The sequence below is a fragment of the Carassius gibelio genome, chromosome B13 (assembly GCF_023724105.1).
Source record: "Carassius gibelio isolate Cgi1373 ecotype wild population from Czech Republic chromosome B13, carGib1.2-hapl.c, whole genome shotgun sequence".
NCBI lineage: Eukaryota > Metazoa > Chordata > Actinopteri > Cypriniformes > Cyprinidae > Carassius > Carassius gibelio.
The window spans coordinates 21,516,643-21,535,040 of record NC_068408.1 but is presented as its reverse complement, the minus strand read 5'-3'; the positions used below and the strand labels follow the sequence as shown (position 1 = coordinate 21,535,040).

At 36.5% G+C, this 18,398-nt stretch overlaps 1 protein-coding gene across 1 annotated transcript in view; it reads right to left on the bottom strand.

Moving 5' to 3' along the window:
* Positions 1-15,662, bottom strand: part of LOC127970083 (collagen alpha-1(XXV) chain-like) — a 39,638-nt gene extending 23,976 nt beyond the window's left edge. The window contains exons 1-2 of the mRNA XM_052572336.1: positions 15,008-15,662; positions 9,957-10,026 (exon numbers count right to left, since the gene is read on the bottom strand). Coding sequence (XP_052428296.1) covers positions 9,957-10,026; positions 15,008-15,292 — 355 coding nt within the window. The 5' untranslated portion in view covers positions 15,293-15,662. The remainder of the gene's footprint in view (positions 1-9,956; positions 10,027-15,007) is intronic.
* Positions 15,663-18,398: the final 2,736 nt, after the last annotated feature.

Genomic DNA, 18,398 nt, shown 5'->3' with positions numbered 1-18,398 from the left:
CTGTCTACAATGAAATTTACTGCTTTCCAGTGGTTTAATGATCTGGAACATAATGTAAATACACTTCAGGTTTTGATTTTGCAGTGCTGGCTTTGCTAAGAGTCCTTTTCAATAAAGTTTCAATGTAACATCTATCGTAAGGGACATTGTAGCAGGAACCACATTTTCCAAGAACTGTACTGTCCCTTGCCAACAATTCTGACTTACACCAAATAAAGCTATTTAGTCATCATTTCACACGCAATCTTACAAATATACATTTTACAGTAAATGAACACATATTATTAATAACGTGTATAATAATGAATTATGCAAACCTTTGTGAAATGTAAACATCATTAGTGAATATAAAGCATATTCTTTTCCTATTAAACTAAAACTCCCAGGGAGCAGTTGCGGGTTCGTTGCCTTGCTCAAGGGAACCTCACTTGTAGTATTGCCAGCCCAAGACTCGAACCCCCAACCCTAGGGTTAGGAGTTAATCTCTCTAACCACTAGGCCACAACTTCCCCAAATATATTATATTATTTATTATTTAAAAATGTAAGCTATGATTATTGTGCAACCAAATGCTGTTTCTTTTCATTTAACTATTAGTGCACATTTTGATTAGGTTTGACCAAGATGGACCAGTGCCAATGTAAACTTATGTGGCATGACCACAGCCACAGACATTTTTTTCTACATTTTCTCTACAATACTTTTCCAAGCTGCATTTTTAGATATGGTATCTCTTCCAGAAGCTGAGTGTACAGAGTGTTCCACAAGTGTAATTCAGCAGGGGACACAAATACACATGATCTGTTAAAGCAGAGAGATTTATGTTTCCAAACTGAAGCTATTCTTCCAGAGTGTGACTAAACGTACCAATTTAAAAAAAGACCTGTAGAAGTGACCACAACGAGGTTTGCACAGCATTTGATATCATTCCTATGTTCAGCTGGGAGATTGTATCGGATCAGTTTACTTCTAATTTTTATCACCATCTGCAGAAGTCCTTAAAATTTCTCTCAATCTAAGACCTGTTGGGAAGATGTTTGTGTTTGTTGGTTCGTGTCCAAAGAAAATCTAAACCTGCATGAATTTCTGCCTTGTTCAAAATATTTTTGAGAAATCTTCTCTTTGAGAAAAGTGCACTCTCAGTTGTAAATGGAGACATTATTGTCTGGATTTACTTACTAATATCATTTGAATATGGATATTTTTTCCACAGAATGTAAAAGAGCAGACTGATGACGCCTGCACAGATTTCAACATGTTGTGCTCACTCTAGTGTGTTCAAACAAACCGTTGTTTGTAAACCAAAATAATGCTGTATGTTTCAGTTTGTTTGTCCTAAAGTGTCTATTTTTGGAGTCTTAGTGAATCATTCTTGTATATTCAATACAAGCAGAGAGGGACTGTTGACAATATGACAATTTGCTAAATTATTTGCACGTTTGGCTTATTTTTTCATTGAGTTATGTGCATAATTCTACGCATCATTATTCAGCCATTATGTAAAGCCATTTCTAGGAAACAATTTTCATACCTCAATGGATTTTTAAATTGAGGGCCATAGCATTGTTATAACTCAAATAATACTGGAAGATTTCCAGACAATGTACTTTTTCTTTTTTCATTTAAGACATTCCAACTGTATTTTTATGACAGGCTAAATGGAGTTGGGTTTTGATTACACCTAATTTCACCTTCACAGATTCACTATCATGCATCCGTAGAATCAAAAACTGCTGCTCGTTTTTGGCCAACCACAGAGGAACGGCTGTGCATTTCCTTAAACTACTTATTCCCAGAATAACATATTTAACCACTGAATTTTCATAATACATTTTCCTTTGTTTCAAGTGAAGATTCCTCATGCCATCATTGACTCTAGCCACAAATATTTCTACAAGATTTAAACTGTTTAGAATCAAATATACAATGTGGATATCTTCTGTGAGGACTTCAGTAATAAATATCCAGCACAACATGTGTTATGTGAAAAACAGACACATTATTCCCTCTCTCTCTCTCTCTCTCTCTCTCTCACGTACAAAACCAATTATCAGGTTGTGACCGGTTGTGAATCATTTCAAATTGAACTCAGAAACAGATAAACACCATTTCAAGTTAACATATGCTTCAACAATATAGATAGATTCACATTCTTGAAGAAAGCCAAGTCTGAGTTTTCCTAACGCTGTTTCTCTCAAAGTCTCATCTTCTCTCTGTCTGTTTTCAGGCATGACTCAAAGAGTACACCTCTCCCAAGTAAAGGCTGCTCTCTGGCAGCTGTGGTGTAAAGTAATCACGGGCGAGGAAACAAGATCCAAAGCCCTTCTTCCTGTCAGCAGACACATCAAGGTGAACTTGGAACTCCTTAAATAACCAGCAGCACGACCCTTTCACCTGACCCCGCTGAGAGGATCAGAGCAAGCCTCTTGTTTACAAGAACATTAAGGCATTTTTAACTGCAACTGCTAGAGCGTTTTTTTTCCTTTCCTTCTTCTCTTGTGCTGTTCGAGAGATTGTATCAACTGGTTTTATGGTGTACTATAGCTAATTTGAGCACTGTGAGGTTGCTTTAATCTTTCTGTGTATTTCTCTCTCTCTTACCAACACACACCGCAGTGCTCTTTGATCCAGTCCTGAGGGTCTGCATTGGTCTGTCATCAGGCAATGCATTGGGCGTTCTCCGAGTGCCCCGAATGCCATTTGCTGTGTGCACCATATCCCTGTGGGAGCTCTGGAGACGCTCTGACAACTCTGACACTGTGTGCCGTATGCAATGCAACAGCCTTAATGCAAGAGCATTACACTGTATTCTAACGAGTGTGACACAATAAAGCAAAAACTGATAAAAAGCCATTTAATCCCAATGTTTCCGTAGCACAAAAACCAATGAGCTGCGAAACGTTTTCTATGCTTTCTATTTGTGAGGGTAGCTTTGTCTACAAAGAAAACATTTTTGCTTTTTTAGGCAAGACAAAAATGTCTTTCTTTAGATTAGCTACTGTTATGACCTGTCAATACTGAAATTTAAAAAAATCAAAAAATGCTTTCAAACACTCCCATGTGAATTTGTGCGAGATCTCTTTGAAGATTGATTAAACTGAAAATTGCAAAAAAAAAGTTTTCTAAAATGTTAGGTTTGGATATGCAAATGAGTTATTATTTTAATGCAATATGCATTAATTTGCTACATTTCTAGTACAAAAATATAAACACTGGATGACGTCAGTTTAAAAATTCTTGTTTAATTTTTTTGACGTATTAGAGTCAAAAGTTTTTACAGAGAGAATTTTGGGTAACTCATTTTTGTCACTCCACAATTCAGAAAATGCTTAGAACGGACAGAAAACGCTATATTTTCACAATTTTGAGGGGATTAAAATGTATTATACATGAACAAATCATTCTGTAAAAACCTTCAGGATATAGACAGGAATAAAAATGTAAAGTTTGGTTTTTGTAATTGCTACTGGAGTGGAGATTTATGGCTCGGTGTAAGAGAAAAAAAATCATTTTGAGAAAATGGCTTTTCAAATATGTATTGTAATTGAAATATTTTAACACAAATAGATAAAGTGCAATAAAAGAAATACTTAACAGTGTCTTTTGGATGTTTTCTTTCCAATAGTCTGAAAAAGACTTTACAGAGAACCAAAAAGCCCAAAATCTCAAACTTGACAGGTGCAGGTCCCCTTAAGACTCAATTCAATAACGCCCAAAATGTTTTTTTTTTTAGCACAAGTAAACATTTGCAAACCCTTTCCATCAAAAATGAGTTTTGTTGTGTAGTGCAGACAGCTTCATTTATTATAACATACGTTTTTGTAAGAGTAAGCTTATGCTCAACTTAAATGACTGACACCTTATGTAATGACATAGGAGGCACTTATTGCTCGCTATATCTGTATATGATCCATTCAAAATAAGAATAAAAGTCACATTTTCCATGTTGAAACATAAGTAAGTACATAAGCAAATTTTATTAAGTTACAACTGTATTTAAACGTATGATTGCATCCTAAATGTCAATGACTGGCCTTGTTTCCATTCCAAAATTTTGTGATATATTATGTGTTGATAAAAAACTATTGCAAAATTGGTTTCCATTTTGAGATGTGACCTGTCTCTCCCACAAATTCAGTTGCTTTAATATCTCTGTAATTTCAATGTGATTAAAATGAAGAGATTTTGGCTGACCCTAATGAGAAATACCCTAGTCATCTCATTGGGGTCTTGAGAATTTCAGAAGATATCACAACAAGCTCTCAAACTGTGCTCAGACTTGCCGAGATACTAAGGTACGCAAGATCCTAGATATTTCTCACCAAATTCTGGCTATACTACGCATCTGCATTTTATAGTACTCCTGCTGTTTGTCAGCAATAGCCTCATTTGTGTCTATTTTTGATTCTACTAAGTCATATTAGGAAAACATTTGAGTTGATAATTAATTGAAGTGTAACTGAGAACTCAATTAGGCTCTGAGTAACACACATTTTTCCTCTTGGCTGTGTTGAGCATTTTGGGATGATGGAGATGTTAAATATGGCAAATACGTCATACATTAAGTTCCCAGAGTCAAGCTCAGATTACACACGCTAGATATGGCTTCTCTTCGGACCGCATCCAGGTAAACTGCCAAATGTCACTTCCTGCAGCGAAGCTTGGGGCTTTAGAGGCCTCTCACCCTTCCTGTTGTACTCGTGATTAATCCCATGCAATGAAATCCATCGTCCCGCTCTTTATAGCACCCAAAACAATCCAACAGAGGACCAACAGAGAGGTGTCCGTGATGCACACGTTTAAAGATAGCACTCTTACTCAATCCCTTACGACCCCTGGTGATACAACTAAAGCCACCCATGCTGGTCTGCGGTCGGAATCCAGTCACAAAGACGCTAAATACTTCAGGCAATCAGCTCTTTGGTTTTTCAGAAATGAAAGCAAGGGGGGTGTGTGGTACATAGAAGCCGAGAGGGCGGCCGTCTCTTTCTTTCTCTCTGTTTCCTACTACTTCATCCAAGAAAGTGCCATTCAGCTTCTCGGGAAACAATGTGTGGATTCAAGAGCGTTCTGGGTGCTTGAGCCTGGATTCAATCTAACTGTCATGGGAGTTTTCCTGTACACTGACAAAGCTGTTGGCAGTAAGTGCCTCCAGGATCATTTTTACAAATCTTTGCTAGAACAAAGAGCATCAAATCCATCAGTGTGCCACAATTGTCTACACAGTTCATTCACACATCGAGACGCGTGCATTTGGTTTTCACGTCACCGTGACCCTTCGATACTAGTGAAGAGGGTGGGCAGATAAACACGCCGCTCCAAAAACATTTTTTGGAGCTATAAATCATTGTCGTTATGTATACACTCTACGTTCTTGTTTTCTCTGATGACTAAATAGCGACATTGCTTTAGTCGCTGTTAACAGAACTGTCACACATCCAGCCATCTACGATAAGCCACGGATGACATTTTTTTAATAATGTTTATATATACACATCTGTTCAGAAGGTCACAGCTAAACAACACGAACGTTGAAAATGAACCTAAAACACTTATAAACTAGTGCTTAACCGGTTTTACAAAGCGGCGACTCAACAACCAAAAAACTGTTTATCGTACAGAAGTAAACTAAATCAAAGATTGAAATGTACTTAAATATTTTTTAAAGTATTAAAGTCATTTCAGCTGGTTTGTTTTAGGGTTTGGTTTCTAAATGTCTTTTCGATGGTTTCATGCTCTTGGCAGCTAATAAATCATCACACAAAACATTATGTGGTCGCATAAATCATTTTAATCCTCGCTGCAAGAGAAAAAAACCAAGGTTTAAATTGTTAATGAAAACATACACCATCAGAGCATTTATTCTTTAGCAGCATTTCAAGTGAGGGGAATTTACGTAAAGATTTTATAAGATTATCAGTATAAGATATAAAAAATCGGAATGTGACAAATATTCTAATAGCTAAGGTTGCATGATATATTAAAATAAAATTGATTGTATGACCTGTCACTAAACACTGTATCATGAGCTGTAAGCATGTAAATGAACACAGCGCCGCATTTCACTCGAAAACCTTTGTTTACTTTCCAGCAAACTGCCTAAATAAAAGCTGGATGGTTTAATGTTTGAAATTTAGACACAAATATTAATGTGCTTTTATAAATACTTGATTTTTTTTATTACAGGGCAATAGTATTATTACTGTACTATCTATTTATTTATTTGTTTCATATTTGAATATTTATTTAACATTTTACATATTGTCAATACAGTTTTTTATTTTATTTTTTACATTTTTTTATTTATAATTTTTTTCCTCTCATGCATCAAAGGATGGAGAAAGAAAGAAAGAAAGAAAGAAAGAAAGGAAGGAAGAAAGAAAGAAAGAAAGAAAGAAAGAAAGAAAGAAAGAAAGAAAGAGAAAGAAAAGAAAAGAAAGGGGGAGGGTTTTAAAAAACCTAATTTTGTATTCTTTATGCACATGCACACCCCAGTTATTCTAGATTCTAGCTTTCTTTACAGTAAGAATGTGTGGCACTGTTACTGCTTTGGTGCTGAAATGTGCAGTGCTGGAGGGAAAACAGTTGCGTGTATGAACCGACGCTGACTTTGTTAATAAAAACAAATCTTAGAGGATTTCCGAGTGAATGAGAATGAGCCAAATGGGTTTTTAAACACGAGTTGAGTGAACTTAACCTCTGAAGCCCCTTGGGATTTGCAAAATCAGAAAAAATAAACTCATTTGGATGTGTCGAAACATTCCCCAAGCCCATATGCCAGCTGGTTTGAGAGCATAGTAGCACTGCAAGAGGAACAGGCTTGTTTTTTTTTTGTTTTTTTATTGTGTATAAAACCACCAGGTACTCTCAGAGACATCATCTTCGCTTAAACATGCCAAGCCAAGAATAATAATATACTGTCCTTGGGCTGAACTGAGCATGACATTCACATGGAATTCTTTATGAACTTGGAAGAGGAAGCGCTAACTATACGCTAAAGCACTATTTTGTTGATGTGTTCGTACAACTACACCTTTGTGGATAGAAAAGTTATTACGCCTCAGCTGAAGCTCAAACATTAAATCAATGCTATATGTATACAAGCGAGTATGTGTGTTTGATGAAGGAGTCACAGACTATTACCCACCGCTGAGCACTCAAAATAAACAATGGAATGGAAGCCATCTGAACACTGCGTGCTGGAATGATTGACAAGCGGCAGCTGGTGACATGGGGAACAACATATATGCAGACACTTCCTTACATACACGTAGTATTTATACGCATACATAATAAACAACCTGCACAATGTATACAAACTGTACTGTATCCAGAGTCAGTGGACATGTTTTATGCTGATATTTTGCCTGGTTTACATCAAATGGTTGAAGACAGACTGTATTTGCGAGATCAGACACTCTCCCACGGCACAGCCATTATATGGGATGCCTGCTGTTAAACGGTCCCAACACCTGGTTCAAAAGTGCCTATCCAAGACATGTTCATCTTTAAACTGGTTTCACTACGCTGTCTGAAGTCACTTCCCACTCAGTTAACACAACAATGACTAGTACTGACTAGCCTAATTAACAAGGAGATGTCTGTACCATCTGGGATGGTTCTCAGAGATGCGTAAACACACACACAAACACAAACACAACATACACACACACTTACATTTGTGGTTTATGGGACTCTACATAGGCATGTTTTTATATTGCACAAGCTGTATTTTCTATCGCCATTCACCGTAAACCTAAAACTACTGGCAATTTTTTTATTTCATAAAACACTCACTGTTTTGTATGTTTTTTAAGCCTTTTGTTTTACAGGGACACAGGAAATGTCTTCATAAACCATGTTTACATTGTGGTACCCATGTCATTATACACATCCTCATAAACCATACTGTATATACCAGTACACACACTCACACACACACACACACACACACACACAATCACAGGCTTTAACACCACGGGTTTTCTAATGACTGACATCTGGAGTTTCTGTTAGGGAAGCAAGTTAACATGTAGCTGCTAAGCTTTGCAGTTAGTAGAAAAAATAAAAGACTATTAGAATTGAAGCCAATTGAATGTGTGTGTGTGTGTGTGTGATTTATTATTATTTAATATTTCAAATTTTGTATGTATTATTTTCCATACACACACACACACACACACACACACACACACACACACATATATATATATAGTTTATATTTATATATAAACACACAATCTAATTTATACATGAATTAATTTATATTTAATACTCTATAATATTATTAAATTGTATAAACAAATTATATAATGTATTATTAATTTATTATTATTTAATATTTATACCATTTGTATTTAATATTATCTATCTATCTATATATCTTTATATATATATATATATATATATATATATATATATATATATATATATATATATTAGTACTGTTACATGATTAATCACGATTAATCGCATCCAAAATAAAAGTTTTTGTGTGAGTATTTTGTATATTTATTATGTATATGAAAATTCTCACACATACAACTTATATTTTGTAAATATTTACATGTATATACATTTATACATGTATTATTATATTATCATATTTCATATTATATATAAATATATTTAATAAATAAACATAACATATTTTCTTAAATATATACATGCATGTGTTTGTATTTATATATATATATATATATACATAATAAATATACACAGTATACACTCATATATTATGTAAACTAAAACTTTTAATTTAGATGCGATTAATCGCGATTAATTGTTTGACATTATTAATATACACACACACATCTGATTTTTAGATATTTAATATTCTAAAATATTATTCATTGTATAAATAATTTTATATCATTTATCATTATTTAATATTAATAACACTTTTATTTAATATTATATATACACGCAAACAAACAATCTAATTTACATTTCAAAATTATGTTTAGATATTTAATAATGAATATTCTATAATATTGTTCAACTGTATAAATACATTTACTAAATACTTACTACAAATTATTGTTATATTTAATTAATAAAAAATAAAAAAATGTAACCCCCAAAGAGTTAACAAGCCCTGTCAGACATACGGATGTGACTTGTTAGTCGTACTCCGTGAACCTTGTTGACTGTTCCCTGCTCTCAGGAACAGCCAGATGACGCCATCCCAACACTCCGGCTTGCATCACGACCCGCTCAACACAAAGTGAAAGCATCGACTGCCAACAGTGCCTGAAAATACGACTGCACCTGTCACCACAGCAATGCCAGTCCGAGGGCACCAGTGAATGGGTCGGGGAGAGGAGGCTCTTTTCACTCATTCATATTACACGGGAAATAAGATCTAGTTGATCACATCTCTTCACATACCTGCAGACAAAAGACTGTTTCATGGAAGGAAAGCTCAAAAGGCTTAACCGCAACATACATTAAACTGCATATAAGACGTGACGGGGGCGCACATGCATCCAAAATGTCCGTACTGTCTGAGTCAACTGGTTACTGTATTCTGATGTCTGAGTAGGTACTACATTTGAATTTGTATTTACTTCACGACCACTAAAAAAGTATGTTCTATGTAGTAAGAATATGGGTAGTATGAATGAAATGAAATGAAATACTATAGTACTACATCTGCCAAGTTGTTACTGTCACATGACCTACCAGCATCAGTCGCCGTGGCCTCATGGGAAAGTAAAGTGTCAATCGAATGTGCACTTCAGAAGCCGGGTGGAAGAAGTAGGCAGTAGTCGTCTACTTTTCTCGAATTTCGTTTTTCTAATACTATGAATTCAGACATACTACTCGTCTCACATACTGTTTTTCACCTAATACTGTATATAGTAGGGAAGTATGCATTTTCGGACACAACGTATCATAGATGTGTAGAGATTGAGGAGGGGCGAGCTGTGGGTGGATGGGGTTAAATTACGTACCTGGTGGACAGTTGCAGCTGTGAGGTGCATCCCGAGCCGCCCGGATCTTCGGCAGACGTGCTGCTAATTTCTGGAAATAAACAAACAGGACATTTGAAGTCAGCTGTGCAGAAGATTACCACATTGAATGTAAGGTATAATAAAAACTCTACTCTGGTTAGAGTTAGTTTGTAAGTCTTTATTTGTTATTCATGCAAACATTTCCCACACATTCACTGCAGTTTGAACCAAGGATATACAAAAGTCTGGGTTCCTAACATCTGAAGGAAGTTTCTTATGCTCACCAAGAAATGTTGTAAAATATTAATAAAATGTAAAAACGTATGAAAACATTATTATTAATATTTAATAAAATATTACAATTTAAATGCAGTTTGATTCTGTGATGGTAAAGCTGAATTTTCAGCATCATTACTCCAATCTTCTGTGTGATCCTTCAGAAATCATTATAAAAAGCAGATTTTCTGCTCAAGAAACATTTCTTATTATTATTAATGCTGAAAAGCTGCAAAATGCTTTTGTGGGAAACATTATAATTTAATTCAGGATTTTATTTGTATTTATTTTCTGATGTACCAACGCTATCTCACGACCAATTCGTATGTATTTTACCGTTACGAGGTGGCTTATTCGTACGAATTTGTACGACCTCACTCGTACGTTTTTTATACGAATTGTTTAAACCCCAGTGACGGTTAGGTTTAGGGGCAGGGTTAGGTGTAGGTCATTCGTACGAATTCATACGAATTGTGCAACTCATAAAATACGTACAATTTGGCAAAAATCGTATGAATTTGTACGAGTGTAGTCGTATGAATTCATACGAATAAGCCACCTCGTGGAAAATGTATGAATTGCCGTGAGATCGGGTTGGATGTACAGAAAGTTCAAAAAACATCATCTATTTGAGATAAAAAAAAATCTTGTGTAACAATATAAATGCATTCAATGTAACATCTGATCAATAATGTCATCAAATATGTCCTTGCGGAATAAAAGTATTCATTCATTTCAGTAAATTTTTGAACAGCAAAAATTTTGTAGTATAGAAATGTGACATTTGAAAGAGATCCAAAAAAAAAATCTCACTAAAAAGTTATTTTTAAACTGACCTAAGAAGCTTAAGTATATTTGGCACTCTGACCTTCACGAGGGCACAACTTCTATTGTTTCTGCATACCTTCTGGAGCCGTTCGCTCTATTAGCAGTGAGGGCACTGACAGGTAACATGTTAGTTATTTGATTACAAATGTGTAGGTCACTTTCCAAAACAAACTGAATTGGTTACATTGTAGAAACTCCAGGTTAGTGAAGGGAACACTATTAGTTTGTGCTCTTTAAAAAATGAAATTTCCATAAAAGAGACATTAAACAGAGCTACTACCGTATTTTTAGCCCAAGCTTACAAAACCGCAGCTATAACAGACATACCCACTGTATGCAGTGCGATTTGACTGGTAGAACAATCATTGACTGGCTACATTTATGACTGAATTATAAAGTTTGTCAGCCGTCTGCATTGTGGTACTACAGGTCATTCCTCTCCTCTAATATTGAAACACTGAGGCTAAATAATTCTGAGGCTGCTATCTGACATTTTTCTTACCTCAGTTTATATTAACCATGGATCGTTCCAGGGCTTTATTTGGTTTTTTGCTGGCAAACCCTCTTCCCAGCTGGAGAGGTCTTCACTCAAACCGCTCTCAGACACTACAAGCTATTGTAGAAGTTTTTCCACCCTACTGAACTGGGCAGCTCTACAGTTATTGTAAAACAGAAAGAGCTAATGGAGGTTAAGAAGAAAGCAAAACCTGAAAAAGGCTAAGATGAAAATATACGGTACGTGTGACAGCAGGTTTAACCCACAGACGGTTGTTCCGCAAGCACAGAAGCCATGGAAAATGCATTACAATTTGGAGGGAACCTGTGCTGTGTGTAAACTGCTTTTCCACAGGAGCAATGTCCAGGGATAATCTACACACTACAGGGTTTGCCAGAGCTTTAACTCACGATTTTCCAGTGCCACATTCCCAAATAAAATGTTTCTTTAGAATATATTCTAAGCATTTGCAATTTTTCTTTTTACATCAAACCATGAAAAAGTGCATTCAAAACCCCGTTTCACTTAAATATAAGAGTTCACAATTATGCAGTCACATTGAGCAAACAATAACCAGTGATGAAAAGTAAGCATGAAGGGTTACATTGACGGGAAGCACCTTGAACAAGATCTAAAGCAACAAAGACTTAGCTTTTATTTTGAAGCACATTAAGTTACTAAGCATTTAAATCTGATAGGGTGTGTTCCTTTATGCCCCGAATAAAGGTGTTCTTAAAGTCAACATGAAATCAACAATGACCCTATTTGCTTTCTTAATACGCACCTCTATTGTGCATGATTCATCTGTGCACGTTATTCCAAAGAGAGAGAGAGAGAAAAAAATGTTTGTTTTTGTAATCCTTCATCAAAAAGTAATAACTTGGATGCCTCTGAAACGGCTCTCCTTTTCGGCTGATGTGCCGAATATTTTTTTTTTTTTTTAATTTTAACCATCTGGCTTTATTTTGGATTGCAACACCCACTTTTTACAATGCATGTCAATTCTACATCAGGTCCTGTCCTCCGTTATTTCTCACAAAATACCTTATTAAAACTTGAAAATGATTACACTCTTAAAAACAAAGCTTCTTTAGTGGAATATATGATTCTATAACATCCATGGAATCTTTCCATTGGACCAAAGGTTCTTTATAGTGAAAAAAAAGGTCTTTAAATCATTGACATGTTCTTTACACTACGAAAGAAAAATGGTTTATTTAAGAATTGTTTGCTTGAAGGTTCTTTGGGGAACCAAAAGTGGTTCTTCTATGGCAGCGCAATGGTTTGCAAACGTTTCATGCTGAATTTAAGATGACGTGATGTAAATGGTAAGGCTGCAGTAATGGCATGAGACAGCTGATGCCCCAGGGTTTGCAGGGATAGGTTGGGAGGGAGGTGACATTCTCTGCCTCCCAGCTTTAATGGTAACTCGATGCCCAGTATTTGATCTGGTTTTAACAATCTATTTTGAAAGGATGACAAAATGTTTTACAATTCCAATGTCCGATTACTACTAAGACCCCTAGACTTTGTGCCTGCAGGCCAAACTCTATTGCTCTTTCCATTTCTTTCATTCTCTCTCTCTTACTCGCTCTCTCGCTCACGTTTAGCTACTTTCCCCCTTTAACAGATCTTGATTACACCCCTAAAGGCACATTCTGTTATAAATTGTGAAATCAGCACCATTCTAACCTTCAACAGGCCCTTCCAATGTATACGTTCCTCAGCTTTAATGGAGACACATACATGCAATTTTATGGTGATGCTGAAACGCTGGTTGTCAATATGTCTATGAAAAACATCTGCCCTTGATAACAGAATACCCCTAAACATTTCAGATGCTTTTCAAAGGCCCATCAGTATTAAACAAAACTGAAACCCATTTTAGCATGCTTTCACTCCAATTAAGCACATTTCCCCCAAAACTCTCATTTCTGTAATGCATGTGGACATTTTACTATTAGTAATTGCAATTATTCTGAAGGACGACTCTCATTACATTCTCATTACAATAAGGCTGTAATTCTTTATCTGGTTTTTGCATGTTAAAATGCCTGAAAGCTGCCTATTTTGTAATAAGCAAATCAAATTCATATTTTTATGCCCGGGATTGGTTCTTGACACATTTCAGTGGGATCCACCTGCAAATGACTCGTCATTATTCAGATACTGTAATCACACTCAGCCTCAGATTGACTCACACTTGGCAGCCTCTATACTCCAGTTGGCGTACTCTCATTAACACACTAAATATTCACCTCCATCATCCTCTGCAGACCCTATTACATTATAAACCACAGATAGTGAGACGGCAGCCTTTCCTTGAGTAAAATTCTACCCAAGATACTTTTAACACCTCAAATATTTTAAATGCAGCTAGGTGATGAACCACCAGAGGCCAGTATGAATAGACCACGGCCGCAGGCAACGTACTGTGTATATATCTCGCTTTTCTCCACCTAACCACTTTAAGCTCAATCCTATTCTACACAGATGCAGTGCTCAGCCAGCGCTAAAGTTGGCGAGCGCCCTAACTGCTTGATTGTTGATGTAAAACAGGTGGACGTATGGTGACACAATATGTTCAACAGGTCTTGCATGCTGTAAATTATAGTTTTGATAACAACAGCAGTCACAGCTTTCAGTAGCTGAACAATCTTCGCTTGAAATTCATTCTAGTGTGGATAATAGGGGGGCATCTACAGGATCACATCAATTATGTGCAATTTTATTAAGACAACTACACTAATGGATGTGTCAAAATGGCAGCAGGAAATTTTGGCAATATGATTGTGTTATTTATAGCCACTCATTCTAGAGCAATGCTAAAGAGGATGTGAAAAATTTGAGCCATGTAAAAGAGTCTGATCTGGCATTTGGAGAGCTATGATACATACTAAACTTAATTCATTAATCAGGATTTAATTATTTATTACTTATGTGTGACGTTTACCGGGTAAAATGTTAATAGAAACGGGTAAGTTTATTTAAAGTCAGTATAAAAGTTATTTTCTCTGCCAGTTAAACTAAAAAAGAAAGTAGTGATTAGTTTTGTAAAGTTTTATCATTCTGGTCCGTGTGCATTAGCGTTTGAAAGTCCACGGAGCTCAAACTGTGCGCAGTGAAAGTGCGTAAACAAACGCGCTAGGGCCAATAAACAAACTCAAATCTTTTGAAATCATCGATTTCTCCGCCTTTAAATTCATATTTTAACACACATAAACGTAGTTCCAGAAAAAACATATTATATTTTATTATTATATAAACATCATTCTCCTTCTAAAGTCTCTCTGCACATTGAACTTTCTGAACAGCGCGCTTCTAAACTCTTGGTGAGACTTCAACAAATTGGGACAACATGAACATCTCTTCGTCCTCGCACACATGACTCAAGCAAATACCTTGTATATGTATGAATAGATATTATTATATATCTATAATCACCGCTCACCTCCTCTAGTATCTGATCCAGTCGACTCCACAGGACAGGCTCCACCTGTTCCAGAGAGATCCAACTGGAGACACGGGGGTCTCTGTCCTTTTCCAAACTGAGCACCCTGGATTGCAGATCTGACGTCCTCAGGTAGAGCAACACACAAACTCCAAACGAGATCAAACACACGAAGATTGCACACGCGTCCCTCCAGTTCGTCAGAAGGCGCTTTTGGCAGGGATGCTGACCGCAGGTCCTCTCCAGACTGGACTGAGCTGATACTCGCAACTTCATGTCCTCCATGTCTGTGAGACTTATGTGGGCTATATAAGATGTTTATCTACGACTGAACAGGGTCTTGCTCAAAATAAATCAATTAAAGTTCTCCTCTCAGACAATTAAACCGCTTTTCACGTGAAAATATCAATCTTCAAAACGACCTCAACTGAGGCATGCTGCTCATTCAAGTGCATGGAGATAATGGTAGAGTGAGCTCCGGCTCTAGTGGGAGTCTGTGTGCCTCGGTCGTGCCATCTGACGGGTTTGTCTCACTGCTGCGCGCTTGAGTCTCTCTCAGAATGAAACCTGAGTCCTGACACAAACTACACGGCTCTGCAGCGCTCACCACGGGACCCTTCTCTACTCTCTGTCGCGGACGGACAAGCCCCTCCTTTCGGTTTATTTAGGCTAAACGGTAGGGCGGGATTCACGGAGGAGCTGACCCCGGCTTTGATCCGACTCTGGAGAACGATATTTTTAGGTGCTGCCTCGCTGAATCAATGCATAGAGTGCACAATCGTAAGTATGAGAAACGTTTAGTCACCCACACATCTAAGTGCAAATTAAGGGGTGTTTTCAAACGTTTTAGTTACCAAAACATAAGACTACAAATTAACGAGCGTGCTAAATGCATCAAAAATCGCTACCTACTAAACGAATTGGCCACACTCCACTGAACTTTAATGAAGATGAATTCATGTATTAAACTGGAAAAATGCAATGGGCAATGGCAAGCAGAAAAATTAAGTGGTTATTCCACTAAAGTCATTTAACTGTAGGCCTTAAGACTTTCTGTAAGGCCTATAAAACCTTCAAACTTCAAGCCTTTTGAAACTATTTTAACCTTTAAACAAGACTGTCAAGCCAGTATTCAAAGTTCATCTTGATTTTGTCTTGTTACCTGTTGCCTATACCAAATATATATATATATATAGGCCTATATATATATATATATATATATATATATATATATATATATATATATATATATATATATATATATATATATATATATATATGTATGACAAAGGTTATATTAGTTTAGAGATTTGCAAGATACATAACTGACTGACTGACTAAATGAATGAATGAATGTTTTCAACAAACCACTTAACAATTTCATATATATTTTAACTTTATTTATATATAAATATAAACGATTAACGATTTCATCGTAATGTGGTTTGTTAAGAACATTCATTCATTTAGTCAGTCAGTCAATTATGTATCTTGCAAATCTCTAAACTAATATACAGTAACCTTTGTCAGTTCACATATATTCAAAGTTTAGCTTTAAAATTATTATGGACCACACTTAGAGCACAAATGAGATATTAGATCAGATTTTTCTTTCTTACAGAATCAATCTACAACAACTGTTGATTTGCTTTGAACTAAAGGTCTCTTTTCTAGCCAGAGCACGACGTAAGTTCACACTGCTGTCGGTTATGTCTTATTTCCCATCCCTCCTTTTAATGAATGCCTTGGATACAAGTAAGTAGTCATTTTAGCAGACATCCGTTTATCCGAAATGACTTACTGTACACTTATTACAGGGACAATCCTTCTGGAACAACCTGGGGTTACACAGCAGTGATAGGTCATTGAGCTTATGGGTCTCAAACCTACAAACGTTTGGTAACCTGCCCAGCCCCCTTTAACCATCACAACACCACATACATTAGACCCTGTAACTATAATCTGCCAGTTTATTGTCAACGCATATATTAAAGGATAAGCTTCACATAACATATGGTTTCATAGAATCAGAAATGAGTTTATGAATTAGTGTTTATGACAGTTTAAGGCTTTCGAAACATTCCTCTTGCAATTTCATGCAGCTATAAATTCCCATGAATTTTGGATGATCTGTTTCGAGAAAATTTTATCAGCATGAGGTAAAACAAACTAGCCTCCCCCTCGTCAATCTTTACCACCTCCGCCATAACTCTTTGATTATTCCCTCCTTTCATCACAATCTGTGTTGAGTGAGTTGGAGAGAACAGGAGGGGCTCTTCATTTGAAAAACAAACAACAAATTTTCCTGCCTAGCCAAAGTATGCAGCTACAGGACAAAGCAAACGTGCATTTTATCACCAAATATCTCTAAAGAAGAAAGTTTCTAGGCCAAAACAGAAAGAGAACACAAAATAGTAGTTTCTAAAACAGGAGCCAGAACCAGGCAGTCCATGCACGAGGACAAAAGGACAATTGTCCCCTGGCCACAAAACACATGTGAGTCGGCTGTCAGGGGAGTATTTGGCTCAGCGTGGCTATTGGAAAGGGCTTATAGAGTGGACTGAACGATATCTAATTCTGCTCCTGACGCAAAGACCGCCTGAGCGCAGGGATGTGAGTGTTGTCATTCGGGTCAAACTGGCAGCTCAGAGCGTGTTTGTATTTTTTATTTTTTTTTTGCCAGCCATATATTTATGTGAGAGGCTTTTACATCGGTTTCAAAATACCTCTTTTAATAGATTTTCATTTATCTGTAAATTAAAGGTCATGCCAGTCATAATTACTACTTCCTTTGTTTGCTGTTTTGCTGTCTGTAGCAACTAGGCCTGCGGTTAGCAGAGCAGATGAGCTTTGGACCTCCAGAATCAAGCTCGTCCGACCTCAAGCAGCGGCTGCTCTAATTACATTTACAAAACCACACGGGTGGATTAGATTATAGTACGTCTTCCACAGGCCCACAGAAAGCTTTAAAAAGCTAATAGAGAATTTCCTGGCCCACGTTGTGCAGCTGTGAATTTAGTCAAACTAAGAGATGTCCTACTATCAAACCACATCTGAAGCTCTGATGGCCCCACAGAGGTTCATTACACGCAAACTGGAGCGCATGCAAGGAACTGAATGAACTCGGTGTAATTGCCAGTTGATTTTAGAAATGAAAAATTAATCTGGAAATGAGTGCGATGGACTTCCTTTTCAGAATGATCTAATATTGTTGTGCAACGCATTGCACAATTATACATACACTGCTGAATATATACAAGAAAGACATCAGTTCTGAAGAAATACTGACTAGATGCGAACACAAACTGTCAGATACATCTGTGACAGATTGTGGAAACTTAGAAAATGTCTTTTAACGGAGCAGATCGAATTCCCAGCATCGCAGAGAGTA